Raw genomic sequence first — 16,813 nt, 5'->3', positions numbered from 1 at the left:
ACAAACCCTCCCTGCACACCAGCAGAACCTCGTGGGGCACAGCTGACCTCTCACAGCCACTGCAGAAACTTTATCCCTGTCGTGTAAATTCAACAGCACCAGTGCAGTGGTTCGTGGGCCACACAATCTATAATTTACTAGTCAATTAAACAGGAGCACTATTGCTCCCTGGAAGGGATGAGTCCTGGGAAAGGGGTCACGGTACATCTTACTCTGGGGCTTCAGATACAAGCTGTCCAGAAACACTTCGATGGCAATGGTTGGATTGGCCTTGTCAGCACAGCCCCAAGTCACCCCAAAGCTGACCCCCTCAGCTGTGCCCTGCCCTGGCTGATTCAGGGCTGGGGACAGCAGGAGGGGTCCTGCCACTGCACTTTGAACCACGGGAGAATTCAGCATAGCCATTTCAAACCTTATGATCTGAATAATCAGTGTCAGAGCTGGTCAGAAATCTCCACACATTTGCAGATAAGCAAAACCTTTTCATCGAAGGAAACCTGTATTTTCATCAAAAGCAGTAAACCTGGGACTTGAAATGCATTCTTTTCACATTTCAGTATTTCTACACTTTGTTTCTAGGCTGAAAAAAAGGCAAAGAACTTTCCAAGGAAAAAAAGCAGTTAAAAAAATGCAAGCCTTAATCCTTTAGGTGTACCTTTTCAAAGCAAAAAGGACAAAACTCCCAGTCATATTTCACCAGACCCTTGGTTGATTCCTGATCTGATGTTTGTTCCTTGTTTAATCATCCCAGTCCAACCTCACATTCAGCTCTGGCCTTGATGAAGGTGTCCACTGGGGTGGGGTCAGGAGCAGGCACCAAGTGAGGGTGTCCTGAGGTGCCTAAGGTGGTGGTCACTGGGTGCAAAGTGGGGTCGGGGCTGCTCCATCCCACCCTCTGTGTCCTGGGTCACAGCAGCAGGAAGGGGTGCCAACAGCAGTGACTCTCCCACCAGCTCCCACGAAGCCTGGCTCCCTCCCCATCCCTTTGAATGGCTCCAAACTGACAGAGGACAGGGTTAGATTTGGATATAAGGAAGAAATCCTTCCCTGGGAGGGTGGGCAGGCCCTGGCACAGGCTGCCCAGAGAAGCTGTGGCTGCCTCTGGATCCCTGGAAGTGTCCAAGGCCAGGTTGGACGGGGTTTGGAGCAAACTGGGCTGGTGGTTGCAGGGGGGTGGAACTACATGAGGTTGAAGGTCCCTTCCAACCTGAAGCAATTTGTTATTCTGTGACACATCCCAGACAGAGAAGTTCTGGGAGAAAACCTGAGCTCCTGCAGGGTGGTGTAGGTGTAGGTGTCCAACCAAGAGCAAAGGTCAGTTGCTTAACGATGCAAACAGCATCATGGAAGAAGTCCATGGAGCAGGACAGGCAGATGAGTCAGGTGTCCTGCTCTCACCCACCTGAGCATCGATCCCTGGGTTCCCCACCATCATCCCTCCCCACCCCAAGAGCTTCTACCCAAAGCAAAAGGGTCTTGGATTCCTGGGTTTGACAGAAAACACCGGGGAGATGAATCTGAATTCCTTCTTATCAGCCTAAATACTTTTTTATTATTTATGACTGGGAATGATTCCCACCAGAAATGTGTAGCTGGTTATAATTTAAACGGTTTTCTAACTCAGGAAGTTTCCAGGAAGGTCTAATAGTAAACACAATAATGTGCCCACAAGTTACAAATCCGTGATTCTGTTTGTTTAATTCATTTACCCAGAAAAATAATGAATACAAAAGTGATGGTGGTTTTTGTTTGTTCCCTAAAACAATGTTATCAGTACATGCCCTCCATGCATTTTTACTGCAATTATAAAGGTTTTTTCAGCTGGAAAGTGAGTCAGCTTAACTTTTTTCTTTAAGACTAATGACCATTTAATGTCAGATAAAATGTTTAGAGGAAAGGATTAAGCACAACTTTCAAAAGAGATGGTGGGAGATAACTGACTCAATTTAGCCCTGATATCAGTGCAGGGCACCCATACTGGTGTGTTTGAAATACAGCAGAGCAAGGGACCCCTCCCAAGACCCCGCACTCTTCCCATGAAGGTGGGGGCTCACATTCTCTCCTCCATCATCCCAGCACATCCAACACCTCTAACAGGTGTCCCTGTTCCCTCCAGGAGGGCTCAGTTCCTGGTCTGGAATTTGCAACATCTTTCAAACAGCAGAGAAGTTGCATGACAGATGTGAAGCTGAAAATAAACCCCCCAAAAGTAGATAATGAGACAAAATGCTCCAGTTCAGATATTTGCCAGCAGACAGAGGCACAGATCTCCCCTGACTCTTTAACCTTGAGCTACAGTCACACTTTCACTTGCACCCACCACCACACCTTCTCTGGAAACCAAATAAGTTTTGCTGATCTTTCATCTCTGCATACTTCTTTGATCCATTTTCACTGCCATTTTCAAGAACTTGGGGTAATTTCTCCTTGAGCAATGAGTTTGTGACCTCTTTGCACAGGACAGGCTCCATCAGCAGCTGCTTCAGGAGGAGCTGTCACTGCCAAACCTACCCTGGAGCTTTCTCTCCGTGTCCCAGGGAGAGTGTTACCCCTTTCCCTCTGGATGTGAAGCTGCCAGGACAGGCTCTGATTGCTGTTCTGGTGTGGGAACCACCTGGCTTGGGTGGAAAGGTGTTTAATGAAGCCCAAACCATAAGGTGTGCTCTCCATCACTGCTCCCAGCTCCTTCGCTGCACAGAAACCACCTATAAAAGCACATGTCATGAATGCCACCCAAGGGCAGGGTTTTGGTTTGTTTGCCAGGTCAGTCACTCACTGAAGGAGATCCCTGCTTTCCAAGGTGGCCATGAGCTGGTATCCTGCTTGCTCCCTGCCTTTGGAGAGTGGTGCCCTGGGAGGGGCAGGAGAAGGGCTTCCCAGGCCTCCTGGCTGAGCTGGTGACAGTCACTCCCCCCACCTGAGAGATGCTCCTCTGCTTGCAGGAGCCACCTGGCAAAGAGTGAGGGTCTGTTTTCACTGTCTTCTTTCAAGAGCACGACAGGATCCCGGTTCACACCTTAGGGAGGCACGAAGCAAACATGCAGCCCTGAATCACTTGGCTCCTGCAGCAGATCGTAGATTAGGGCACCTTGGGCCGGGTTCAGACCACCCACCACAGCGTCTGCCGGCAGCACCCGCCGGCTGGGCCCACAGCAGGGCTGCCCAGGCCAAACCCACGCCCATGCAGGTGATGGAGAAGACACTCAGACACTCTGCAGAGCCTCAGAGCTTTCGGAGCCAGGCTCGCCTCCCACCCGGCAAATCCCACGCCGTGGAGCCACTGAGATTCCCAGAGCAAAGGGCCCTCCGTGTGTGTGGATCTCCTCCTGAAATCAGGGGAGAAGCCTGGCTGCAACGTGCCAGATGGATGGGACTCGAACGCCCAGATCCTCCAGGCGAGGAAAGATCTCAGCCTGAATGTATGCGAGGAGCTTGTGCCATCAGGCTGTGAGACACGGAGGTCAAAACTTGCCATGTTCAAGATCAAACGAGTAATCCCAACTCTTCCATGCCCAGAACAGGACCAGTTGCTCTTAGTTGCCTGTCTGGCTGATGTGAAAGGCAGGGAGAGCTGGAGAAGATCTGGGGGACCCTGTGAGGGCAGGGGCTGATAGTTCTCTCCAGCTCCATCCAACATGTGGTCAAACATCCTGTCACGTGCCCGTGCTGGTGCTGCCTCGGTGGTGAGCAGATGAGATGGTCCCTGTGCCACACAGGAAGGGCTTTGGATACAAAAAAGCACCAAGAGAAAAGGAAAGGTGGGGTTTGCAGCCACGTGGGCAAAGGTTTCCTTGGGAGAGGTGCCTGTGGAGCTTCTTGTAGGGATGGAAACATAACAGACAGAGGTTGGACCCTACAGGTGTCCTATGAGGCCGTCATGGAGCATCTTTGCTGCTCCTTCAGCCAGCACAGGAGTGTGAGAACGACAGGTCTATGTGACAGAAGGCAGGGTAAGGACTCAGAGCACACCTGGAGTTATTTCATGCTGTCTTCAGAGCCATTTTACGTGGAGGCTGAACCACAATGGCTTTCACTGGGTGGGATGGGTGAAGCACTGTCTGTAAGGGGCTATGCTGCCCAACACCCTGCCCTTCCAAGGCTGATCTCCAGGCTCCCATTGTCTGAACCCAAAGCTTAATTTCCATGCTGTATGTTAATTTTCCACAAGTCAAGAACCACTCTCTTTCAGTAGTTTTGACGTTTGCTGCCTTTCATTGAATTTCCTCTGTGTTGGGAGAGCAGGTGAGTGGGAGATCCCAATTTACTTTCTCTGCAGTCTAGACTATTCATTACTTTCCTGTCTCTAAATGAAGCAGGCACAGTCCTTTCAATACCTCCATAAAGCATTCCCTCACCAGGCCTCTAAGTATTTTCATTGTCAGGCTCTCAACACTTATTATTTCCACTATATCCCCTTTTGAGATCAGATATCCAGAGAGGAGCTCGGTATGTTAGCAAGGGTCTCCTCTGGACCTATGGTGTGAGCAGACAGGCTTTTGGAAATACTTTACATCCCTCTCTTTAGCCATCCTCCTATTTTGTTTTACTTTCACAACAGCAAGAAGGAAAAAAGACCCCAGAGTCACTGTGATTGCACTCATTTTATGAGTGTAAATGATTAACATTAATGTAGAACCCAGTGGAGTGCATGCACGGCTTGAATTATTCCTCACCCTGCCTCGCCTTGCAGTTGTCAGGGGTGAATTTTATCTGCCATTGTGCTGCCCATTCACCTAGCTTTGTGTGGTCTGACAATATCACAACCCAAGGTGGTATATGGTTGCAGGCACTGCCGCTCTCGTTATTTACAATGGCTAATTAAGATCCTGCTACAACCTTCATCCCACCCTTAATTCTTACGAAGCAGCCAACAAAAGGTTTTGATTTCCTTTTTGGCTGGAAGACCTTTTGGCTTCTGCAAAAAGGGGATTAAGAATGAAAGCACATAAAGGTATGTGCACAATCACAAAGTCATAACAGCTCTGAGTGCAGTCTCCCAGGAATGAAACGCAGCATTAGCGAGGAGGGCTAATTGGGACCGGTTTAAAGAGTGCACATTGTGTAGCCCAGTCCGGTAACACTTTTGATCAGGCAGACAACACAGCCACAAATTGCTTTCTTCCCCCTCCAAAATATCTGACCCCCGCAGGAAAAGCGTTTTACCTTTCCCAAGGAATCCAGACAGACAGACAGGCAGACAGACAGACAGACGAGCGGCGTGAGCGCCGTGGGTCGCACCGGCTGCTCTGCAGGGCACAGCCTGGACAAGCCCAGCTCCCTGCCAGCCCTGGGCAGATGCAAGGTCCCCGTTCCCCACGCTGGTGCTGGCTCTGATGGTGATTGCCAATGTCACTGTCACGGCAACTTCAGGATCGTTTGGAGTTGTGCATGTGCTACTCGCCCAGGTTGTCTCTCCAGAGAATGCTTTAGGCACTGCTGTCAGCTCTGGGTTAATGAGCAATTGCTCCCCATCAGCTCTTTGCCCTCCAGTAGAGGTGGTGGGTGCAGATCCCTGGTCTCAGGCTGCCTCCAGAGAGCCTCCCTATTGCAAACTTTGCCCCAAAACCTCCTCATTGCACGCCCTGCTCTGGAGCCTCTTGATTTTAAACCTTATTGCACACTTTGTTTCAGAGCCTCCTGATTGCACACCTTCCCCTCTGCCCTGTCCTCCCCTGGGCAGGCACCCCTGTGGTACAGGAGCCCCCAAAGCCCATCCCCAGCCCAAAGGCCTCCCCTCTCAGTCCCTGCGTCACCAAGGCAGCTCTGCAAGCCAAGCCTGGGAATCTGGTTCGTTAGCTCTTGGCAATGCCATCCCCCCAAATGTCATGGCATGCAGAAATCTATGAAAACCAGAGGCCCGAGACGTGTTTTTGTTTGTTTGCATGTGCCAACATTTCCAATGGCTCAGAAATGTGTGCCTGTGAAGGATGCATGTGTGTTATTCATTTAGGATTATTTTCAGTCCTTATAATAGGAGGCTCATTTTATCCTCTTGAAAGCTCTCGAGCAGAGATGATCACAGCCCAAAAGCCTGCCATGGCTGTAAACAACATTTAAGCTCCACATAGCTGTCTCTCGTTGGAAAATAGTCCCACGAAGGAGTGGAAGGGTTTTCACTCTGAGCTCGTGTCAGATACATAGATAAACAGGCAGCTCATTCCTCTAGGCTCCTTTGTAAACCCTGGCCAAGATTTTTACATCCTGATTCATGCAAATCCAATCATATGATCAAAGTAACATGTGCTACCTCCCAGGAACTGGTGCACCGCTGGCATGGCCTGGCCTGGCCGAGGGCCATGGCCCGTCACACACCATCCCTTCCCTCCTGGGTCCTGACGCTGCTTCCCCCCGTCCTCACACACAGCATCCCAGTGGTGGGGTGTCCTCCCAGCCAGCTCCAAACTGGCCATGGCAGGGGCTGCTCCAGCTGACTCTCTGCACAGCCTCCTAACACCCTGGGAAAGCCTTTCCCTGCACCCTTGCTGCTCCGCCCGTGCCAGAGTTCCTGATGGCACATCTCTCCCAGCTGCTGCTGGTGGTGCACCCCAAAACGGGCACCTGTCTCTGGATCCCCAAGCTGGGAAGTTTTGGGGTGAAATTTCCCAATTCCAGTTTCTCCCGTGACTTCCACAGCTCACGGCAGGGTGAGAGTGGGTTCAGAATTTCCTCTTTTGGAGAAAACAAATCACCTGCGATGATTCCCCCAGCTGGGTCGTGCTGTCCTTCACCCAGGGTGAGCACACCGGGAACCTTCCCGGCTCCTGCGCTGCTGAACCGAGGAGGAAACTCCCATTAGAGGCTTTGCTGCGGTTACACCTTCTGTTATTCCTGGCCGCTGCGGTTGTTTTTTTCAAAACAAGGCAGTGTTTTCTATCCTTTAGGCCTGAGCAGACCAATTCATCTCTCTTTAGATGGGTTTGATGTGGCTTGGGAAACTCAACCGGTTGTTTCCCCAGCCCAGCATAACTCGGTTATGCTTCCTGTGGCTCAGCCACGGGTCCCCCAGCTTGGCAGCCACTGGGGATGTGCAGACAGCTACCCTTTAGTCTTCTCCAAAATTGGGAATCAGCTCTTGCCCAGGCAGGTGTCAGCCACCTTCTCACTTCACTGGTTGGACTAAACTTTCCATAGTTTTCTGACTAGAAACGAGTTCCACCCACAACAAACACGGTCAGCGACTGCAGCGGTCACCACTAGCCCAGAGCTCACTGCTTGGCTTGTTTGTGTCAGTAACCACCAAATTCACAGGTCTTGACCCCAGCCTGAGGCAGACCCTGCTGAGGGACGGGGGCTCAGCAGGGGATGCTCACCATGCAGATCTCCTTGGGATGGCACCCTAACACAGGCCTTGAAAGCTTAAAATGCCACAGGAGAAAGGAAACAAGAGTTATGAGCTTTGTTGCAATCCACCAGGACTTCTGGAGATAAGGGAGGGGCAGGAGGGCAGCAGAAACTGGTAGGACAGGGTGAACTCAGAGAAGGTTTGGGGTTTGCACCCATCAGTGGGCTCTGGGAAAGGTGGTGGGAGTTACCACCCAGGGCCTCAGCTTTCCTGCTAAAGAAGCAGCAAATTGACACAGCACTGGAGTTTTAGCAGGGGGCTCAAATCTATTGAGGGACTTTGAAAAGAGTGTCAGCTGATAAATGGGCAGGGGAGACTTTTTTACGCATCAAATAGTTGCTTTGTGCTTTCAAAGTGAAGCTTCTATTGCTTTTTTTTCCCTATAAAATCTCATATATTCAAGAAAATCATTGATAGGGTGAATTAAATGTCTTTGGTAAACCCAAATCACTCCACTCAGTACTTTGTCTTCCTTAAAAAAAAAAAAAAAAAAGAAAGAAAGAAAGAAAGAAAAGTTTTGGTTTGACCTGATTTTTCCTCCCCAATTTTTCAGCTCACACTGTTGGAAATAACAGACTCTACATGGGTTACATCATTTGAGAGGAATCTCCTCTCATCCGTCTCCAAATGAATAACAACAAACATTCAAAAAATAATTGAAGTTTTATATATATCCCTTGGCCATTCAGGTGGTATGGCTGGCACGAGACATAGGCACTTTAAACAGCTGTTGTGAATCTGAAGCATAAACTTCCACCCTTTGGCACACCACCAGGAAATTATGCATAGGAATATACCTGCTTTCCCTTGCAGCAGACACAAACCACGATGTCTAACGCCCTGAGAGTGGACAGCAGAGAAAAGCTGTTTTGCTGGGGGACACCCCACGTTTTGTGTGTGTTCCTTTCTGCTCTGGTGGACAAGCAGCAGCGAGTGGGGCTCTGGGCTGTTTCAGGGGGCATCAACAGCTCCTCTTCCTCCTGCACCAGCAGATACTTGCCCTGTACAGTAATCCAGTGCCCTAGAAAAGAACAACCACACTTTTTCACAGATTCCAGCCTTATTTTTCAAAGGTAGGCATGGTAACACAGCAGGCTGTCGGAGCCAAAGTCACACATGTTTTCTGTCTCACCTAGAGATGACTCCCATTGCTCAGTCAGATCTTCCTCGGTGGACAAACTCTCCTAGACAAGACAAAGACCATCTTCTCCAGCTGGAGTCCAAAATCCTGGCTGAAATCTTATTCCACTGCTTTTGTGTGCAGAGACACCAAATTGCTCAGAGAATCAAGGAAAGCTGATGGATATCCATGGGGCAGAACACCACCCCCAGGGCTACACCAGTGCCAGTCAAGCCTTGCTCCAAGGCTGGTGTAGGCTGAGTGTTTGCTTAAACCAGACCCAGCTTCCACCCTGCCGTGTTTCCAGGAGCCCAGGTAAACAGGCTGCTGCAAGGACAGGGGAGATCAGAGAGGGCACATCAGGCTCCATCAGGGCACACCAGATGCAGCAACCACCCGGCCTCACAGCACAGAGCCTGCAGGGGCACCTGCATTTGCATCAACAAGGCAGAGGCTGAACAAAACAGCTCAGCTGTCAAGCTGGAAAGACCACACCAGCCTGGGGAATCCAGCTGCAGGGATGGCAGCTTGGTCAACTGTTGCCACCTTCTCGCAGCTCTGTGGTCCAAAGCAGGCTGGCAGGGAGCTGGCAGACACCTTGCACAGGGCCCAGGACACTCCTTGTCTTGGTAAGCCCCAGGCAGGGGACATCAGCATCACGGTGAAGGGTTTGCCCTGCTTGGACCGGACACTGAGCCCAGCTGAGCTTTGGCCACTGACCCTTCAGCATCACAGGGACAGCACGAGAGACCCACCACTCTGACCAAACAGCAGCCTGGTTTGGGAAACACGCTCAGAAAACTCTCTTGGACCCCCAGTTTCCCTCCCGGGGGACACACACATTTGAGGGTGCCCTGCACCCACCTTCATGACAAAGCCAGTCACAGCACTATCAGAACAAGCCTCTATCTGATCTCAGCTATTGTGATGTTGTGACAAATCCAGCAGTATTTCTGAGACAGTAGCCACAATATGCTTTTATTAAACCTAAATAATTAGTGTACCTGTTAAAGTGTGCTCACTCAGAGCTCCACACACATTAACGACATCAGTTCCTTCAAGCAATCATCTGGTGTTACGCCCCTTGGTCTTGAGGTTATTTTCACAATAGTAATTAAATCCTTAATAACAACTTTCGGTTATAAAGTAAATCAAATTGAATAGCCTACATGGGAAATGTCAGCTCATATTCAGGGAGACTGGAGACCTTCTGAAAAGGAAAAAAAATGGGTTAGACACCACAGACAAGCTCCTCTAGTCTGGAGGTCAGCAGAGGGACCTGTCCAGTGCTCTGCTGACAACCACTTACAACCCCTGGCCTAAGCACTGAGCAACCCCAGGGGCAGGAACACCATGTGCCTGGTGGCCACAGGCAAAGGGCTGTCCATTGCTGGGCTTGATTTCCCATTTCTGTTCATTTCCTGAACACCTTCTCCCCAGAGCACCCTTTTGTCCCACGTGAAGGTGCTCTCAGGGGAACCTGATGTGAATTCTTCTCATCTTTGCCCTGCTTCTGTTGTTAATAAAGCCTGAGAGTGGATGTTCAACACAAATACCCAACGCGCACCATTCTCAGCCAACAAACCCCTCCGACAGCACCTAATCCAGGTGAGCATCACATCTCCTCACCACACTGCCTTTCACAGCCTGAGGAACCTGTCTCACTGCTGGCCAGGAAATGTTCTCATCAACCAGTGACACAAGTGCCAGAGTCCCGAGCTAGGAATTGTGTGCCCCTCAATCCCACGTGCCAACCTCCAAACCCAGCGGGCACTGTGCGATGGCAGCAGATCCTCCCTGGCTGCTCTCAGAGGATCTCAGAGGAGATCCCTTCTGCCCAGACTTCTCCAGCATGTACTGCCTCCACCCCTTCAAATTTCCCTGATAGCAAACCAGCCCTGTCTCTCTGACAGGGAAACCATCAGCACCGTGGTGGATAAAAAAAGCACCCATAAATCCGTTCTCGCTCTGGAAATCATCTGAGTTTCTCCTCTTGGAGGTACTAACACAGCAAATCTACAGCGGTGCCCAGTCCTCCACCCCAGCACTCCTCTGAACTCTCCCCAAATCTTTCCCACATGAATCAATCTGAAGACAAAGCTGGCAAAGCCTTCCAGCCCCCACCAACCAATTGCACCACCACGCCACGAGGTCCCACTTCTGTGCTCGTCTCCAGGAGCACCAGCAGAGCTGCTCCCAGCACATCCACCGGCACAGGGGCTGCTCGAGTGACCTCCTGTGCTTAGCTGGGGTGAGGGTGTCACCTGTACAGCTGCCCAGCTTCTCCTGGAGCAGCATGGAGCGACTCTGCTTAGCACTGTTCATTTTATTCCAGGCTCGAGAGGTTTGGAGATTGGTGCAGATAAGGATCCTCGAGCTTGCACGTTTATCTGCACCATCTCCCAAACAGCTTTGATCTGCAGGATTTGGCTGCAGCTCTCAAAGTTATCTTGAGAAAGCTTGTTCTGGGGAGAGTAATTCTTGTGATTAACAAGAAAAAGCTTTCTTAGTGGCTTTGAGCATTTCCAGCCCTGGCTGTAGCCAAGGAGTGCAGCGATGTCTGCACACAGAGAGAAGGGAAAAGCCAAGTGAGCTCCTCCTTAAAGCTTCACTTGGGTCCAGCTGCCATTTCAGCTAAAATCTGAGGTCTGTTATTTTGTTCCCCACTTTCTTTTATGGGTCCCTTTACATCACCCATATCCTCTGCAGGACTCCCAGGAGAAAAGCTGGCTGGACTGACCAGGGAAGCAAAGCCACTCGATGGGCTGGGAGAACCAGGGGGGAAGGATTTGTCCAGCTGAGGGCAAGTTTGAAAAGGCACAATATTGAATTCAACAGCTGAAACCAACAGCCCCTCTAAAACCTCTGGTGAAGGAAATGAGCCACACGTAAGTAAGTGTTAATGGAGTCAGATGCTCATTTTCCAGTTTACCTTCTGCTTGGCCAAACATTAGGAAATACTTGTTGGACTGAAAAGTGTCAGATGTAAGTCCTGCTCTTGAAACATGCCAGTGAGGATCCCACCATGCTCAGCCCACCTTCACCCCACGCAAGACCTCTTCCTTGTGGGAACAACCAGGGAGGAAGTACAGAATTAGCAACGAAGTTTATAGTGGGGAAACTAACCCTGAACATATCCTGCTGCCCTCACATGAAAGATAAACACACATTAAAAAAACCACTGCACAGGGAAGGGGAAAGAAGTGTGAACAGCAAAAGTATGTACATGTGTTTTAAATAATTCTTTTTAATTGTTGAGGCAGTAATACTTGGTTCATGGAACTGCAATATACAGAGAGGTGAAATAAATAGCTTATATATATATAATATATATAATATAGCTGGTTTTAAAATATTCCCTTATCATTGGTGTACTAGGTCATCTTGTAGTCACTTGAATGTATTTAGCAGCATTCTCCAGAACTGAGCACAATGCAGGATCACGGAGCCGTGACACCTTATGTCGTCAGGAAGGTTACAGAAGATCCATGCGTCGAGAACTCCACAGAAACTCACTCACTGCAGCACACACCGTCTTGTCTCGGGCCAGTGGGCAGCAGACAATAAATAGATTACTGCAAAACCGGCACTTTTCGGGGCAGGGTCTCAGTAACTTTGGGAAAGAACTTTGGTTTTCTTTGGTTTTATTTATTTATTTTTAATAATTACTTTTTTTTTTTTTTTTTTTTTCCCTCTGGGGATATGCTTGAAAAGTTGTCCTTTCCAAAAAAGCGAAATAAGCACCTGTGTGTCATCAACAACAAGAAGTCAATTTAAATAGAGCAGTTCATTTCGTTTTTCAAGTCACAATAAATCCCGAACAGCTTTCCCCAGCATTTGCCATCTAGTCTTTTATTAATTTTTTTTATTTTTATTTTTTTTTTAAACACAATGTACAAAAATAGAGCTTCTTCCTTATTTTTAATGTAAAAATATTCCTCTGGTGCAGTTTTTTTTTTTTTTTTTTTGTGGTTTCTTACTGTGACACTATTTTTGTCTATTTTTAACTGGGGTTGGTGGGTCGTATTCTCTTAGTCCTCTTGGTGACTGTTGTGTACTTGAAAGGTTTCTGTATCTCCACTTGCCCCTTTGGGTACCTCTTCATAAAATGTACATCTTGCTGGTTTTCCCGGGTCTTGGGCCCTTTCCGTGGCCTCCCTTTTTTGGTGAATCCAACGTACCAGCCTGAATATTTTGCAGACATCAGCGCCGTGTAGTTGTTTTCTAGGACTTTTTCAATGAAAACACACTCCTTACTGGTGCCATCAGGCTGGAAAAGGAAAAAAAAAAAAAAGAGAGAGAAAAAATTAATTATCCAAATGCAAGCTCAGTGACCAAAACCCAATTTGGCATAAAAAGAAAATCATCACATCTGGACCTCTATTTTTGGTTCAAACATTGTTAATAGGAGCTGTAACAAGGATCAGCTGAAATAGAAATGATTTTTTTTTTTTGAAGCGTGAAAGCATGAGGTCATCATTTCTTTTGTTTTAAACGCTCTTATCCAAGGAGAGAAAGAGTTTTCAAAGGCAACAGTTAAGTTTATCCGGTCCAGCTCCTTCACCTGCAAGGAAAACAAGACACGTAGCTTTGCTTTTTCTCATTAGGGAAAGAGGATGAATTGAACTCATGCCACGGAAACATCACAATCAGCAAAAAACAAACCCCAGAACGTCCTATGGCCCAAACAACAGCATTTCCCTTTCTACCACACTTACTTCTGATATGTTTTCAGAAATACCTCATGGGCTTGCACCCATAACTACCCAAATCCCGCTAAAATCATTACAAGCCTTAGTCTAAGCCTTCACAGCACTTTGAAAACTCTCCCACCACATCCCAGGGTGACACCAGGCAGATGGACCACCCATGGTGCTCCAGGGCTGAGCCACAGGGGTGCCAGAGGCACTGAAGTCCCCGACCCCACTGCAGCTCCTGGGACCCTGGACAGCCCTGAAGTCAGTGGTTATTCTGGAGATGCTTTGCACACCCAAAGCTTAGGTCTGACTCACAACCCAGAGTGACACCAGCAGGGGAAGGGGCTGTTCCCACACGGGAATGGTTCCCAGATGAGATGACATCCCACTGGCATCCTAATGTGACTGGAGGACTGCACGGCAAGAGCAATCTCAGCCACCAGCCCAGCCCAGCTCCACTGCCAGAGAGTGGCACACGTACCTGACTCATACCCCTCGTGTCACAGGGTAGGTTTCTGCTTGGTTTCATTTCTTGCTGCACAGGGGACACAATCCCTCCTCTTTCCCAACATTTCAGAGGGAAGCTGCCACCCAAAGCTCCAGGGGCTGGCTTAGGGAAGCCACGTCCCTAAAGCACTTTGCTCCTCACAGAGGGAGACAGGGTGAGTACTGAGCACCTGAGCATCACTGCTGCTCCCCAGCCGCCCCACGTTGGGACTCCTTTACCCACCGAGCCACTCATTGGAGATTTTGGCAAACTGGGCTCGGCTCAGCTTGAAGATCAAGACTAACAGACCCAGAACTGGGCTCTGAATGCAGCAGGATGGATCTCTGCATTTGGAACTCTCACTTACACAGCATATGCAGCACTGGAGGGAACCACAGCATCACACAACAGCATCTTCAAGTCCTTCAGCACAGAGGAAATTCTTCTCACCCATAACCTTCTGTCAGAAAACATATTTTGCCCTTTAACTGCCGAGTTACTCGTGCTGCACCTAGAATTTCACATGTTGTCATGTGCACCAGCACTTTGATTTATACATGAGAAGACGTCAGGGAGTAGATACAGCGTAACTGTGACATGGAACATCAAACAGGACGTCATCCAGTGCTCAGCAAAGCCAAAGGAGGATTTCCATCATAATATTAGCCCTAGTCAGCTCCCCATTGGTCACAGAATAACAGAACATGCTGAGTTGGAAGGGACCCACAAGGATCATCGAGTCCAACTCCTGGCCCTGCCCGAGAGTATTGTCCAAATCAAGTGAGTTTTTCAGTACTGCAGGCATACATATAGCTACTACTCAACTCTCCCTACCTAAATAGTATCAGACCCTCTCAGTCTTCAGCCATTTCAGTTGTCCCACCCCTGGGGGACACGGAAAAGCCACAGCAGCGTGACCAGCTCAGCCCCTGAGCTGAGCCCTGCATCCCTTCCCCAAGGACAGGTCAGCCTGCTCTTCCAGAGAAGCCTTTGTAAAGAGTCCTAACAACCACAGTGGAGTTTGGTGCAGGTTGTGGGAAGGGCAGGGGACTGTGGGACAGGAGGGAAACCCTCCAGGCCATGCTGCTCAGGTTTCCCTGCACCCCTGATCCCCAAATAACTGTGTACAAGCTACAAACAGAGCTGCATGATGACCCAGGCTGGAGTCACACAGGCAGCAACAGAGGATGGCTGGTCATCAGCAGCCCCCAGGACAGGCATTGCTCCGTGACTTCATGCCTCTAGCAGAGCTTCAATTCCATCCATGCAACAATATGTGATGTTTGCCCTAAAAGTCAGTAATGCACATCCTGCCTAAAGGGTTTCATTTACCAGGGTAGGTTTCAAAGGAAATTCTGGCAACTTTTGCAACAAATATGCTAATCCAGGGCCTGTACAGGGGCTCTGCCACAGGAGCAGCAGTCTCCATCCCAGACAGGCACAAAGGTCCTCATTTTTCCATCCACAACTGGAAGCTCACAAACACTTTAATGAATGGCAGAACTGGGCAAAGCTCAGTGGTTCCAGTTCCGGGGGGGGGTCATTCTCTGAGTCCTGGGTTTGATCAAAGCCACATGAGTGGGAAAGGGGGAAATCAGTCGACACCACAGGGTTCCACAGGTTTCAATGGGAAGCCATAAAACCAGCCCCAGGTTTCTCAGGGCTCAGCCCACTACAAACCCTTCCCCAATGAGGGGAGAATTTTTAAACAATACCGTGGCTGAGACTCAAATCCACCCAAACCCAGGTGCTGGTGAACCGACCGGATCCGTGCCACAGGGGGAGCAGGTAATTGGAAGGGCTGTTCCCCCCATGCTCATGGAAAGGGACTGGACTGGAGCCCTGACCTTGTTGCTAGGAGAATTAAGGCTTTTTCATGCAATTTGGGAGGTTTCTGCTTTTTGCTGCAGTGTCAGTTTCTCATGGAAAATGAAGACTGGAATGAAAAGAAAACATATGTAGGAGGGGAAGCTTATTCTATTGATAACAAAAAAGTATTTACTTATACCTTCAAATTTGCCGACAGAGCCTAAGACGGAGACAGGAGGTGGAGGAATAACAAGGTGCAACTTCAGGCCAACCTCAGGGCTAATTTGAAGTAAACAAGGTGCATGAGATAAAATAACTTCGTTCTGGAAGAGGAAGAGCTAAATGATTTGATAACATGAAATTGCAGTAACATATACAAGCACCTTGAGATAAATCAGGATAAGGACCTCACTTCCCCAAACAGAGCATTCCTGTATGTGCTAAGACACGCCAGAGACAGACAAATGATTCTCAAACACTTAAAAGATAATTTTACAGCATCTTTTATAATCCCCAATAGAATAAATCGTTTGCACATGTTACCCACACCACGAAGAGCTGGACCCACAGCAATCTGTTAGGGGAAAAATCAATTTATAAGGGTTTTCAATACTTTTTAATCATCAGGTGCCCATCACTTAAAATTTAATCATGTTCCTATTTAAGCCATAGCAAATCACTCCTTGAGTCTGTCAGCCATCCCCTCACTCCTCCAAAGAGAAGGGGGTGGAAGAGAAAAGAGAGACAGTTTTGGCCAAGCATCACTCCCTGCTCCAGCCACGGGCTCACCCTTCCCCAGGAGCTCCCAGTGCAAACGATCCAGGGCTGCACCCTCCATCACCAACGTCAGCCAGGAGCTGCTGCCAAGATGCATTTCATACATATCGTGCTGGCAAGGACACACCTTGCAGAGCACTCACCCTTCAAAACACCGAGCTTTATGTTTTGAACTGATTCTTTACCATAGAGGAGTTCTCGAAAGCCTCAGAGTTGCACAGGAGCTGCCTGGCCCAGTGGCCTGGCCATAGGATGGAAGAGGACCCACACCCAGCCCCACATCCCCACGTCCTCACAGGGCAGGCACAAGAGCTCTGCAGCCCCAGCTCCCTGCTCAGAGCAGACACAGAGCAGAGGCATAACCCTGCTCCTGTGAAGGGCAGGTCAACACCTCCTGGCACCTGTGACAAGCCACCACCAAACTGCCAGTGTTGCCCCCAGGGGCTGCTGCCTGGCCACACGATGAGGCCATGCCTCCACAGAGCTGACACCTCACAGATCAGTTCTTTGCAGATTAATAATTTGGAGCATATTCAGTTTAAACACATCTCTACCACCCGTGGGAAGATGTGGTATCCGCC

At 49.1% G+C, this 16,813-nt stretch overlaps 1 protein-coding gene across 1 annotated transcript in view; it reads right to left on the bottom strand.

Moving 5' to 3' along the window:
* Positions 1 to 11,693: 11,693 nt before the first annotated feature.
* LOC114068195 (fibroblast growth factor 18) overlaps positions 11,694 to 16,813 on the bottom strand; it is a 45,847-nt gene continuing 40,727 nt past the window's right edge. The window contains exon 3 of the mRNA XM_027904113.1: positions 11,694 to 12,732. Coding sequence (XP_027759914.1) covers positions 12,466 to 12,732 — 267 coding nt within the window. The 3' untranslated portion in view covers positions 11,694 to 12,465. The remainder of the gene's footprint in view (positions 12,733 to 16,813) is intronic.

Source organism: Empidonax traillii, unplaced genomic scaffold (assembly GCF_003031625.1).
Source record: "Empidonax traillii isolate 1590-97213 ecotype Southwest subspecies unplaced genomic scaffold, ASM303162v1 scaffold1014:size492293, whole genome shotgun sequence".
Taxonomy (NCBI): Eukaryota; Metazoa; Chordata; class Aves; order Passeriformes; family Tyrannidae; genus Empidonax; species Empidonax traillii.
Note: the sequence above shows the minus strand (reverse complement) of the source record. Positions and strands in the feature narration are given on the sequence as shown.